At 33.8% G+C, this 13,894-nt stretch overlaps 2 protein-coding genes across 2 annotated transcripts in view; one reads left to right on the top strand and one right to left on the bottom strand.

The window, feature by feature from the left end:
• LOC143179664 (uncharacterized) overlaps positions 1 to 13,894 on the top strand; it is a 41,831-nt gene that overhangs the window by 27,706 nt on the left and 231 nt on the right. The window contains exon 11 of the mRNA XM_076378978.1: positions 11,140 to 11,443. Coding sequence (XP_076235093.1) covers positions 11,140 to 11,443 — 304 coding nt within the window. The remainder of the gene's footprint in view (positions 1 to 11,139; positions 11,444 to 13,894) is intronic.
• Positions 6,081 to 13,894, bottom strand: part of LOC143178725 (uncharacterized) — a 40,387-nt gene continuing 32,573 nt past the window's right edge. The window contains exon 6 of the transcript XR_013001845.1: positions 6,081 to 6,099. The gene's annotated coding sequence lies outside the window, so the exon portion shown is untranslated. The remainder of the gene's footprint in view (positions 6,100 to 13,894) is intronic.

The following is a 13,894-nucleotide window of genomic DNA, read 5'->3' as shown; positions in this document are numbered from 1 at the left end:
AAATGTTCCGTTCTAATGAATCTGTTAAGTTTCTTCAGATTTATAATAAATCTAGAAGAGCCGTCTGGTTTCGGAACTAGGAAGTAGTTAGATAAGAATTGATCTTTACATAGACTACAAAGTTCCACTACACCCTTCCGGACTAACCTGTCTATGGCCTTTTTCATTCTTCGTATCTCTACGGGGGAGGTCAATCTCGCTCTAGGTTTCCTGATTTGTTTAGGCTTTTTCTGAAAACATAACTTAAAGCCTGTTATGCATCCCGGAATAAACTTATCTGGACTGATTTCTTTCAATTTTGATACAAAATACTTGAGTCTGCCAGCTGGAGCACTTACATCTATTTGTATTTACCCTGACTCCTGAACCTGGGATGACCCTAGTAAGGGGTCGTTTGGTTGTACGGTTGTCTTGTCTTGAATGGTAGACGATATCTTAGCTGTGGATATTGAGGTCCCTGTTGGTAGCCTGATCTTCCCAGTAATAGCCTCTTTCCTTGTAGGCTGCTTACGTTTAAAGACCTCGGTACTAAGTCGATGGCAAATTTTTTAAGGTTAGAGGTTTCCTTATAGAGTCGCTACTTTTTCCATAGACTTTGCCTCCTTGAATGTTTCTACTAGATTATTTCCAAATAGGAATTCTTCAGTCTGAGTATTTTCTAAAACATTCCTCGTATTCCTGTCAACTCCTGCCAGGATTAAAGCGACTCTTGAGTCTGCCAGGCTATGCATTAACTCTACTGGTATTCTTCCTGCATTGTATAGTCTCTCCATAAACTCCACTTTATCAAGAGTCTCTTTTTCCACAATTAGGGTTGTCATTGATAACCCAATGGATGCTACTACAGCACCAGCCAATTGATGTCTTTCAACCATTCATGTGTTCCTCTTCTTGGAGTGTTTGGAAAGTTTTAGTAGAATCTCGGGATTTAATTTTGACGTTTCAAGTCCTTTAGGATTTCGATACTTTTCTAAAAGTTTTCCTTTGTCCTCCTTACTTACGCCCTTTCTACTCCAGTGGTTCCATATGCTAAGAATATCTGCATGTACCTTTATCTCTAAGGCCTTGGATTTTGATGGATCTTCTCCAAAGATCGATGTGAATTCGTCACCCAGAGGGTTTTCTTCTTTTCCTGATAATATTACTTCTGTTGTATTAACAGATTTTCCTTGTCTTCTATAATAGAGAAAACGACAAACTAAGGATAGCGGAGAGGCGTTCAGATATGTCCTGCGAGCGTATTACAATGTCTGATTTCTAATTTTTCCGCGCTAGCATGGAGGTTTGTTTTTAAAATGTTAATATATAATTTATATTCTATAATCTCTTCTATGAAATGTAGTTCTTCAACTCCAGCAGCACTCATGCAATCCTAAACACTAACCGACCCACCACCATATGTAACAGTAGGCTGCAAGTTTTGAACATTATAAGTTTCATTCTTTTTTTCTCCTTACAGTATAACGTCCATCGTAGTCGAAGATGTTCAATTTACTTTCGTTTGCAAAAACTACATGATTCCGGTAGTTTATGTCAGCATTTCTATAAGTTTCGTGAATTGTAATCTCTTCGTTCTATTTTGGCCACTGACAAAACATTTCCTACGTGCTACTCTTCCATGATATCCTTGTGTCCGTAAAAAATTTCTTATGGTACTAGATAAAATGTTACTATCTAAGAAATTATTAAGATCATCTGCAGTTTTGCGAGCATTTAGTTTGGGATTTTTGTTAATCATACGAAGAATAATCTGTTCGGCGAGCTCACTAATTTTTCGTGGATACCTATTTCTAAAATTATTTTTTATTGTTTTACGTAATCCGTATCAATTAATTATGTCTTGAATCGTAGATCGAGGTCTATTAATGATACGAGAAATTTCTGAAAGAGTTTTATACTGATTATGTAAATTTATAATTATTTTCCTCTCCTCAATGATCGTTTCTACATTTTTTCGACCCAATATGCTGTTATAGCCGTTAATACTGTGAGATTATAAATGCTACTAATCGTAACAGTGATTTCAAATATATTGACACTGTTAAATATCATACAGAGGTGACCGACTTTTATTTATAATATACATTGTAGTCCTAAACAAAAGCTGTACAGAATGAAATTGTGTTGACTTTTTTCGAAAACTATTTGAATATCTATAGTTTCTTTAAGAAAGTGATTGATTATCATTACTATTGCTTAAAAATTCATGGATAGAATGTTCTAAAATAGAATTTTGTCTTTCTGTATTTTCTTTAACTTGAAGATTTTCTACAGAAATATCGTTTTCAATAACATTATCTAAGAAAGAATCTGAATAAATTAAAATGTTTTCATTAATATTAATAATTGGATTATAACTTGGAGATTGTACATCGGACATTGAGGTAGAAGCTTCCTGATCAAAATTAACATACGACAGATATAAAGACTTTTTAGCATCTTTTTTTTAGTACACCTATAATACTTCTGTAGTTTCCTTTTTCCAGACATATTTAAATGAATACAAATAAATAAAAACTTATCTGAAATACTGAAAATAACTCTTACTTATTGTTTGTATTTCGAAAAAAAATCCCGGAGCCGTGCCAAGCAACCGGCGCGGCGGTCAGCTCGGAAGGGACACAATACCAGATGCACATTTTCCGCAACGTTGTCAGATTACGTAGGTGATCGAATCTCTTTTTTTGTCGTTAAGAGCAAATTCGTCTGTCTGACAGATCCAATAAACCAGATTTCTTTTTCTGTAGGTAACTCAATGTAATGGTGCCCGTGTGAAATCGACTATCTCACTTTTATGAAATTTAAATTATGGCTATTAGTCACTTTTTCGACAAATGCAGGGAATTCTGATCACGATGCAATATTATATAGATACTCAGATGAATTCTAGTGCATATTATACTATTATATGTGATAAAAATGCATTTATTTTATGTAACACTTATTTAAATCTGCATAGTTTACAGTTTCTCCCTATCCCTATTGTACTTTTTTTTTATTTCTCATAAAAGATACCAAACCACTAACGGTGTGTTACTTATATTAATTTAATTCTTAAGCATTATTTAAGTAACTGTTACATACAAATATTTGCAATATATACATTTCTGTTGCACAGAATAGCATAACTTGAACTGTTTTATGAAAAGACATTCTTCAAGTTGTCCACCATTTCTTCCGTGCCTCGCGAGCCTTCCTAAATTACCTGTAGAATATGATATGTTTCTCAGCGACCATAGAAAGAACGTTGAAGGTGTTTGCGAAGAAGAGAAAATGATAGACGCCAGATAAAGACAGAGAATAAATTAGGTCCCACAACTAAGCAGTCGTAAGTAATTAGTTAGGACTCATTGAGAATGATGCGTGCCGCGTGGGAGAAATACCATTCACAAGTCAGATCCCCAGCCACCAGGGGTCTTCTTTCGAAACACAGACAATAACAATGAAGTACTATGGTACATACACGACACACGATGAACAGTGATCAACAACCGAATGCAAATTGACGCCCTCGTGGGCCCGTGTGCCTCCGCAATAAATGAAAATCTCTCGTTTGAGGATTGCCCAACGCGATATTTGTTCCATTATTTTAACAGTTTTAAGGATGTTCATTAGCCATCGAGAAACACATATGAGACGTTTCGGGTAATAAGGGTGAACTCAACAATTTCAGAAATATTTTTGATTTTATTCGCCCTTATAGAAAATTAATAAAAAGCATTTCTCTTGAAACTTGAGTTTGTTATTATGTACTACATGTGTACTCATATATGCGTAGGAAATTGTTCTCAAGAGTAAACAGCCAGAATTATCAGTAATATTAAAAGTATAAATAGTATTATATACACATAACTTCCTTCTATAAACAAATATTTGAAAGTACTCTCAAGACCCGAAAGTAACTAACCGAAGTAATAGAAATTCTTTAAATATTATGCAATCTCATAATACTCCTTCTAATTTATACATGTTATATACAGGGTGTTCATTTGAAATCTTTAAATATCTCAAAAGCAACACATTTTCGGGAAAAATGTTAAATATAAAAGTTACTCGGTTTCAAAGGGAAAATACAATTATTTTTTTAATTATTTTTTTTTGTTATTGAACACCTTCAAGGTTATTTGAAGCGTAACCTCGTTTTTTTTAAATGTAAACCTATATTTTTATTTACAGATTTTTATTCTATGCCAAAAAAGAACAAACTTTTGTATGAAACATTGTTTAATCAAATTTTATCTTAAAAAGATATTTAATAAAATAACGATTTTTTTCAGTTTTGGTACTTCGAAAGTAAACAATGGAAAATTAAACGATAAATATTAATGAAACTTTTTTATAATTTGTTATAACTAAATTATGACAAATCAATAATAATTACACATTCTTACGTGACTTTTTTATTACAGAATAAACTATAAATGTTCTTTAAGTCTCTGAGGTCGTGCTCATCCTGTACAGCAGGCTTTATACATATGTATATCCAAAACACAAACAAAGACTCAAAACAGCAAACTGTCGTCGTTCCTAAGATAAAATGATAGGTAGTTGTTCTTTGGAAATTCAATTATAAACTTGTATGAATTTCGTTTGTCTTAACCATGATTTATATCTTTGATGAAAGAACAGAAATTATTTTTATTTATATATATGAAAATCAATGTGTTTTAAATATGGCTACTATTTTCAATCAAAGACATCCGAATAAAAATTGTTCTGCTTCTTTTCTGTTGAATCCCCTAAAAAAATGTAAGCAAACTGGATCTGTGAATAACAGGAAGTGAACTCATCGTCATGTCCTAAATGAATTAACTCAAATCGAAATTCTGAGTATTTTGTTGGACATCCAAATAATTCAATAATCAATGCGTCACGTACTACTCGTGTATCTATTGGTTCAATTCATAAGACGCGAAAATTAAATAGATATCATCCCTATAAAATGTAAATACATCAAGTATTAATTGAAGATAATCCTGATAGGTGAATGGAATTTTGTGAAAAAATGATTGATTTATTGAACGTTAAGCCGACATTATTAAAATGTATTTGTTTCTCTGATGAGTATATGTTGTAGCGACGAGCCACCTACGTCAGGCTCGCCACCGCCCATGTACAAGGGTTTTCTCTTAGGCTTAGAGTACATGTACCACGATCGCAGTTACGATTATGACTGACAGCTGTCAAACTATCAGCGCAGTCGATTTTCTGCCGTCTTCTTGCGAGAACCAGTTGGCTGTGGCTGCATACCGGGTGCTCGCAACAATAATTGTAATCTCAATAGTCTGTGAATAAACAGGTGTCCCAAACTAAGTGCAGGAGCCAGAAATGGGAGATTCCTGGGGTGATTCTAAACAACATTTTCCTTTGCAAAAATATCCTCCGAAGCTTTGTTAGCGAGTTATTAACGAAAAACCCCGACCAATCAGAGAGCACGAATAGCGAGCGCTCGGCCGACCAGCGACAGGGCACAAGCTACGCGGAGCGTCTGCTATTCACCGTGCTCGAGGCTTGTACAAGAAACTCAAAGTGTTTACGTCAATGCTCAATTTCTCCTAAACTATTGGATGAAAAATTAATAAAAAAATCAGGGCCACGTTAACTATTGAGACACATATTACACAATTTTTTCAGATTTTTAAATTAATTATCCAAGTTGTAAAAAATAAACAACGAGAAAAAAGAATTTAAAAATGCCGATTTAGTAAAGTAATGTCATAGTAAAAAAATAAAAAGCAATGTTTTCGTAGTTCCTACGGATTGTACGTTATTTTACTGTGCATCAAAACATTGAAAACTGTACAAGAATACTTATTTCATAATGAATGAACGAAAATTGGACGTATTAGTTGCTGTAATCGGTAAAAAGTACGGAAACATTGATTTTTATTTTTTAATTATGATGGACCAAAGCAAAAAATGTTTAAATGAATTGAAATTAATAATATGACTCTAGTAATATGAGTAATTATTATCGGTAAAACTTACCCATTCGGAGAGGAATTCACTTGCTGCTTGAACACTTGCTCCATTGGGTCACTGTGCCGATTCCGATTACTGGGGGATAATGCCCAAGTAGCGTTGATCGCAGGTATAACACTACAAAAAGCCACCTTACATTTACAACACTTCGCGGTCACTAACATTGATTACTTCACTAAATGACCACTTGACCTTTTAGTGACCGACAACCGATTATTTTGAAACGTTCTGCAGCATTCCGTAAATAAAAACAAGATGTTACACAGTTCGGCAGCGAAATTACGATCGATACTGACGATTTTTTCCGAAGTCTCTTTCCTCGTGCCCTCGCATTCCTCCAGCGCGACTTCTCGGGGTGTAGTTTCGTCAAAATACTCGAATTTGATTTGTTAGTTGACACCAACGAGGTTGGATCTTTCTCGGTTACTTTTTTTAGTGGAGGTGGTACTCTCTTCTTCGGGTCGAAAAAGTCGCAAGAAATTCTTGGGGGAAAGCAAAGGCATATCGGATTAGTGTAGGAAACCGTAACGAGTATCTCGCAGATGTGGCCGTTTATGATCACAGCTCTGACTTCTTTCCTTGCGTTCTTATCTAAGACTCGAATGCATCTCCTCAGTTTTTTCGGAGTCCGTTCTTCATCCCCTTACATCCCCCAAAACGCGCGACTTTAAGGGCGTCACCGATTTTGTACGACGAAAACAAATCGGCATTGATTGGCCTTTGACCTAAAGAAGGAAGATCTTTCTAGTCACCCTGACGGGGGCAAAGGAACCGCCCTGATTTTCTCGCGACAAAGGTGGAGGAGACCTCTCCTTCAGGTCGAAAATCAGCCGCGAAAATTGGGGAGGAAGAACGAACCCCGGAATAGCGTGGCTCGAGCGGGCCCACGCGCGTATTTTCCGAATGTTTTTATGGCCGTATTGTCCCGCGAATCAGCGTCAACCCTCTGAGTCCGAAGAGGATGAGCTGGCGAAGGCACCGATTGCGGGGCAATACGGCCCTCGATGGTTATTAGGGAGGAACATTCCGCTCGAAGAAAGCACAAAATTACTTTATTCTGCCAGATGTGGAATTTTTGAAAGTACGGATGAATACACAAGGTATTTAGAAGGAACTCGGATTCCCACATCTGGCAGAAATAAACGCGATTGTCTCTTCGAACGGAACACATTCGAAGGCGACGCGACGTGGCATCGGTCTGTCGCCACCACATTACACCTTTGTAAGATAAATCTTTGTAAGATAAAATACGATTAAAAAATGATTCATACAAATGTTTATTCTTTCTTTGCATAAAATAAAAATCTATAAATGAAAATATAGGTTTCCATTTAAAAAAAAAAAAAAATAATTAGAATAATATTTCCCCCAAGGAATCTAGTAACTTTTGTATTTAACATTTTTCCCGAAAATGTCTTATTTTCAAGATATATAGATTTAAAGTTTTCAAATGAACACTCTGTATACATACATCAATAATATTAATTATGGATATCAATATCGCAAAAAATTAGGAAATTAAAAACCATATACTACTGAATATTTTAAAAGATATTTTCCAGCATTTTAATCATTTGTAAAACCTTCTACGAGATAATTGTTTTTTGATCAAAAAATTTAATTTATCAGGAAGTTAGCGAGAGTTACAAAAAGAATGTAAAAGATTTACGAGGCGGATGTTCTTAGAAGAGTACATCCGTAGGATTTTCCAAACGGACATTTCTACAACGTGCGAAGCTCAAGCCTTAGGAACATTCGTAGAACTTTTCAAATAGACGTTCCTACAACATATAAAATTTAAGTCCTAGAAATATTCTAAGGATGTTTAAAATGGACATAAGACGTTTAGATGTAAACCGAACATGAAATGGACGTCCTTTGGATGTATGGTGCTATGTAGGGTACTAATACTTTGAAAACTAAGGCCGAGCAGTGATTACATGTATAAAAAAGTTGTTCAGAATGTTGAGTTCAGTTTTACAACATATTCTAGTTTCATAAAATTCAGAGAAGTAGCCCATTTTTTCTACATAATTAATGATAAATGTGGACAAACGAACCCCTTATATTCACCCAATAAAAATATTAGCAATCACGACATAATTCGGATCTTTCTTAATCATTCATAATTCATATCATACTGTCTGAATCGTATACTTCACGAAAAACAATGACTAGTTCTTCAACTGACCGTTATTCATAAGTAGAAAATGCTAAAAACATCTTCGAATTTCTAAGTCAGTACTGTAGTTTAACTGTGGACACGAAACCCCATAAGATGTTAAGTCTATTCGTAGACTTAGTCAATGCCCACGTGCCAAATTTGGGCATCACGGACCTCCTGATTAGGCGCCACCCTCTGTGTACTAGTAACTAAACTTGTCACTTTTTTACTCTGTTTTATCTCTAATATGGCAAAAAGCATTGCCGAAGCGCCATTACACTTTTCGTCCTTAGAAGATTATAAATTAGGAAAGGGCTCATTTAATAGAAAAAGGTTCAATCGAGAGCGCTCTGGTCATGATTTCGCCAGATTCTGCTGATATTCAGTAATATGAGTGTTCAAAATAAAACAAAAATCGATAATTCATAGCCATAAAATCAAAGCATTTTTAGGTAATTTAGAGATTGTTCAAAATAAAATCATAACCAGAGCGCACTTGATTAAACCTTCCTCTATCGAATGAGCCCTTTCCCGACTCAAAATCTTCTAATATAAGAACGAAAAGTGTAATGGCGTAAATATCTTTTTTTTGGCCTAATTTTGTGAGTAATGGCACCGCCTTGTTAAGGTCTACCTCCTTAAATAAACAAAAGAATCCATCAATTTCACTGCAACTTATGACAGATTTTTGTTTTACAAATATTCCAGTGTGATGGTTCGTTATATTTAATATCACGTTTCAATGTCTAAAGTATATAATTTGAAGTGGCAAGCTCGTTCTGAAATTTGTTAAGTAGAATTGATAATTACATTGAAAAGTTATTTTGTGCCTAATTTTGTTCCCTTATACTGGTTCTAATGTTTTTGTGTTCTATATGGTATGCAGCTTTCGAGCGATGTAAGAAGAGAAAAATGGATCAGATGTACTAGATGTTTCAAATGTTGCACCTCATATAAATCAGTTTTTGTATAATTTTTGTACATAACTGTACTGTTTACTTCTTGTTTTATTTACACTCAATTGAAACACTATTTGTTGGATTTTATAAATCAATCATTTTCTAAATATACAATAGACAACTATAACATTTTGTCAACCTACTAAAAACTGTTTTGTTACCATTACACTTAAGGAGGATGAAATTAGGAACATTTTTTTACCAAATGAAAGGCTGTATAACTAAGGTTTTTAAGTGATTATGCATATTTTTTCAAATTATAACATACATTTGCTTTTGAAGGAGAAGCAGAAAACCGATGCAAGGCAAAGAAAAGTAGATTACATTCCCGAAAAAATTAAGTTTATACTTTGATTGAATTCTACTATCCTATTTACTCGTTACTTGTTGAGCGCTTTTAAAATTATTTATAGATAACATATATGACTAGAGATATTTCATACTGAGGTTAAGAATTGAGGTAGGAGAAAATATACATAGCTCAAGATTCTTGTTTGAAAGAAGGATAGTCAAACATAACAAAATTTATTATTCTTTAGACATTTAAACTTTTAGTCAAACAATTCTATAGGTTCCAAGATAGCATGTATGTGCAATTATTTCTAGGAAATGTGATAGTGAAGTTATAAACAGTGTAGATAAAGTTGTCGGTATATCGAAAGATGTATTAAAACTTTTGGTGACTTTTAATGATCATAACTTCGAAATGAATGTACCTATAAAATTCAAAAATCCAAATACTATTTTGTAAAGAAAAGACGATATCTATATGTATAGCTTATCAAAAAATACCCAAATTGTTAATTAAGGTAAGGTGAGATAATTCAGGTATAAATTCAGATAAGGTATTAGCTACAAATATTTTGTGAAATATGTTTCTAATTATACTACAACACTTCTCAAACAAGATGGATAAACTCCTTTACAAAAATCTACCATAGTGATAATTCTATTATACTGTACTATGTGTGCTATGTGTATTTGTATATCGCTCATTTGCTGCCACAATGATATAACTCAAAAATTTGTTCCTTTTGACTTATTTCTACAGAACGAACTGTGTTTCCGTTAAATATGTAGTTACCTATATTATCACATTTCCCTAAAACTCGTGCGTCTTTAGTTATGTCATTGTTGCAGCAAATGGTCGATACGTACTCTAAATTATTGATAAGTAAATATTTTGCTAAGTTTTGTTTAATGTGTCGATTACTGGGTACCTAATCCTAGTACATACAAACTCTGTGATCTCACCTGCAGTCCGATTTTCTAGAGTTGGGCCCTGGTGCCAGGTCCTCTAACTTGCGATGTTGTCGCTTCTGTAACTCGTGAATGGTGCTTCTCCCAAGCAACGCGCGTCCTACTCATTGGACCTTAACCAATTATCTACGAATACTTATGTAGTCATGGGTCCTCACAGGTTCTTGCTTATTGCCTATCTGAATCTGTCGTTTATCGTCTTTCCTTCTCAGCGAGGCTACCTAGCGTTATTTCAATGGCGATTGACAAGGGTGTCGAATTCTATTGACAATTTAAGGAGGCTTGTATCTCACAAAAAAATGACGAACAACTCGGTTTCATTTAACTCAAATTCAAAACAGGTTAAACGGTGTTTTAAACTACCTCATAACTTCTTGCAGGCCCGTATAATATTAAATCGATATCAGAATCCCTTAGGCCTTAGACTGATAAACGAATAGGAAAAAAGTAATCAATTTAGCACGGGATATCTTACAGATGAAGGAATCTACTTTATCGAGTCAGTGAGAAGGGCACACATGCTCCTAAGGATAGAAAGAGAGATCCGATTGACTACACAATCTGAGAATGTTGCTTGAAATACGCACTTAGCGTTGGATCCCTAGTCCCTAGAGTAGGGACTCCCTACCGGGCCATATGTCGACCGTTTGGCACGCCCAGTGCTCAACTCTGAAAACTGGCACTGTAGTATGGACTAACTACAAGTTGATGTCCTAATAATAAGCCTAAATACCTTATGAAGTACTATTACAGTTTCTTTTCTAATTTAATTAGATCACCGTCTCCTGATAGGCGAAAGCTAATAAATCTCAAACCGATCAGTCGAACAATAAGCAAGCATAGAGTAAAACTCGACAGCTATGATGCCGATTTATCAATGGATAGCTTAAATTCCGTCGTACAATTGCGAAACGACAAGAAGGGAAGCGTTATTATCGAAGATAAGACTGGACGAAACAAAACTCAAACAGGCAACAATCGAATTAGTGAGATTGATAATGTGAAACAGTCAGAAACTGAGAATTCTAATATTTGGTGCGGACAAGAAATTCTATCTAAATTATCAACCTTGAAAAATGTATGTATTATAATAATAATAATAACGATTAAACCAAGGTGTTTCAAAATTACAAGTAAAAATTTTAAATAATAGAATACTACTTACATAGTTAATAAATGGGTGTTAGTACTAGTTCATAATATGGGTATTAGTTTATAAATTTCATCAAATAATAACTGACAAATCGAATAGTTTTGTTGTTTTTATTCACTAATAATTGAAAGTATTCTCCACTTAAATAATCTATAGATAATTATTTTATGGGATCACATAAGTTAGAAGTGCAGTGACTGGATAAAATTGTCGACAATAGTTTCCTTTCTCAGCTGCTTAGTATCAAAACGTAAAAGAATTCATATCGAGTAGCTTAGAAATTTGCTTAAATGTTTGAAAATTTAGTACCTAGGAAATTTTTATTATAAAATATGTACCATTAAAGATAATTTAAAAATTATTTTTTTGGTTCTGCACTAAAGTGTATGACAACCTTTACATACATGAGTCTCAGGATTGAAAAAGCTTAAAATGTTTTTTTAAAACTGTCTCAGTAAATATTTTTGCAATTCATTATGATATTGTAACAGTTAGATTGTAGTGATTATATGTATAAATTCAGATTTTCAGAAATACTATTGGAATAATAAGAATAAAATAAGAATTCGTTTCAAGGTCAAAATATTATACCATATAATTACTTTACTTTTGATATTATTTTATATATATTTTAGCATATTAGACTCCGTCCAAACAGAATCGTCGCAAACGCGAATAGAGTTGAAAACAACCTAAGAGGATAGATAAATGAAAAACACGTGCTACAGACAGAGTTAGAAGATTCCGAGGATGACCAAAAGTACCCGAAAATCCTCAAAACGCATAGGCAACATTCGGGGCAAACATCTCGGGTCTCGAAACAGCCCCGAGATCTCTCTGAACGCGGCCTTACAGTATTCTCGCAATAGCGGGCCTCTGAAGCTACACGTCAGTGGTACCGGATCTATCCCCACTCCTAGCGAGGGAACCTCTTGAAACGGGTAGGATTCTGGCGACAGTTTGCCTGTGCTAATCTATTTAGGTTCTGTATAAGTGAGACCATACTAATGGTGTTGATAACAGTTTTTTATTTCTAGTTTTTTATTAATAAAAGTTTTAAAAATTGATTAGTGAGATTTTTCTGATTAAAATGATACCAAATACGATATCATTTCGATCATATTTACTTTTTAATAAATGCTAATAATTCATTCTGTTTCAATATTACCCTATAATGATGCACTGTGAAAATTTTTAGAATCATTTTCTATCCTTCGCAAATTCTTCAATTACAGGTATATACTAAAAAAAGAAATGATATACATACATACATACAGTATTTTATCAGTATAAAATAATATATAAACACAAACTTGTCTGACACTTCAATACATACTCAGCTTTAATAGTATATTGATATCCTTATGACATGTAGTTATATTTATAATACTTTATAGAACCGATTTTGTATACTCTGAACCGTTTTGGTTTTCGTTTTCGTAATCACTTACAGGTTTTTTAGCTCAGATGTTACAGCAAGTGAAAATAAAACTAAGCATGACATAATTTTAACCATTTGTAAATTATGAAGAGTGATATGAATGTAATAAAAGATATGTTAATATACATTGAACTAGCAAATATAATTCAAATTATATCATGTTTGGTATCATTTTGATCAGAAAATTCTCCTCAATATGATAGTAAAATTATTATTTACTAAAAAAACAAAAATAAAAAAGTTTATACTTTCTAATGACGTTATGTTAATGTTGTCTCACTGATACGTAGATGTTTAAACCTCTTCGGGACCTCGACATTCAGTCCTTCTCTCTCTTTCAATCACTGTCTTTTTCTGCAAGAAAAGCAAGCCGCCAACTCTAATTCCGAGGTAATGTGACGCCAAAATTCGTAGTACACGTAATTTCATTGATTCTGTCAGAACTAGATTTAGGGGTTGCAGGGACGTTCGAATAAGCTTATGTTCACTTGCTAGAAACATAGTTCTGAAAACCCTCTCAGTAGCTCGACGAGAGGATCCCCGTTGAGTAGTGGGGATAGTCGCGAGCCTTTTTCGGGGTTTGAAACTCGGTCGTTTTACGGGACAGTATTGTACCCACTCGATAGTGGCGTCAAACCAGTTCCAAAGTTGGTACCACTATTGCGAGAATACTGTATATGTATTCAATATTTTTTTGCACATTTAAATTTTCTATAAGTGCATAAACATCCACATTTTAGTAATAATAAATTTTAATTTTACTGAATCAAATACTTTAAAATTTTTAAATAGCATCAGCCAAACAAGTTTAAAGGACGAGGATTAAGAGATTCAAAATATTATGTTATCATATTATTTTAATTAATTCTTACAAACTCATTAGCAGTACTAGAAGCTATTATTTGTAATATTGAAACGCTTTGTAAGAAATAAGG

This window comes from Calliopsis andreniformis, chromosome 5 (assembly GCF_051401765.1).
Source record: "Calliopsis andreniformis isolate RMS-2024a chromosome 5, iyCalAndr_principal, whole genome shotgun sequence".
Classification (NCBI taxonomy): Eukaryota; Metazoa; Arthropoda; class Insecta; order Hymenoptera; family Andrenidae; genus Calliopsis; species Calliopsis andreniformis.
The sequence above is the reverse complement of the archived record's forward strand: the minus strand, read 5'-3'. Positions and strand labels throughout refer to the sequence as shown.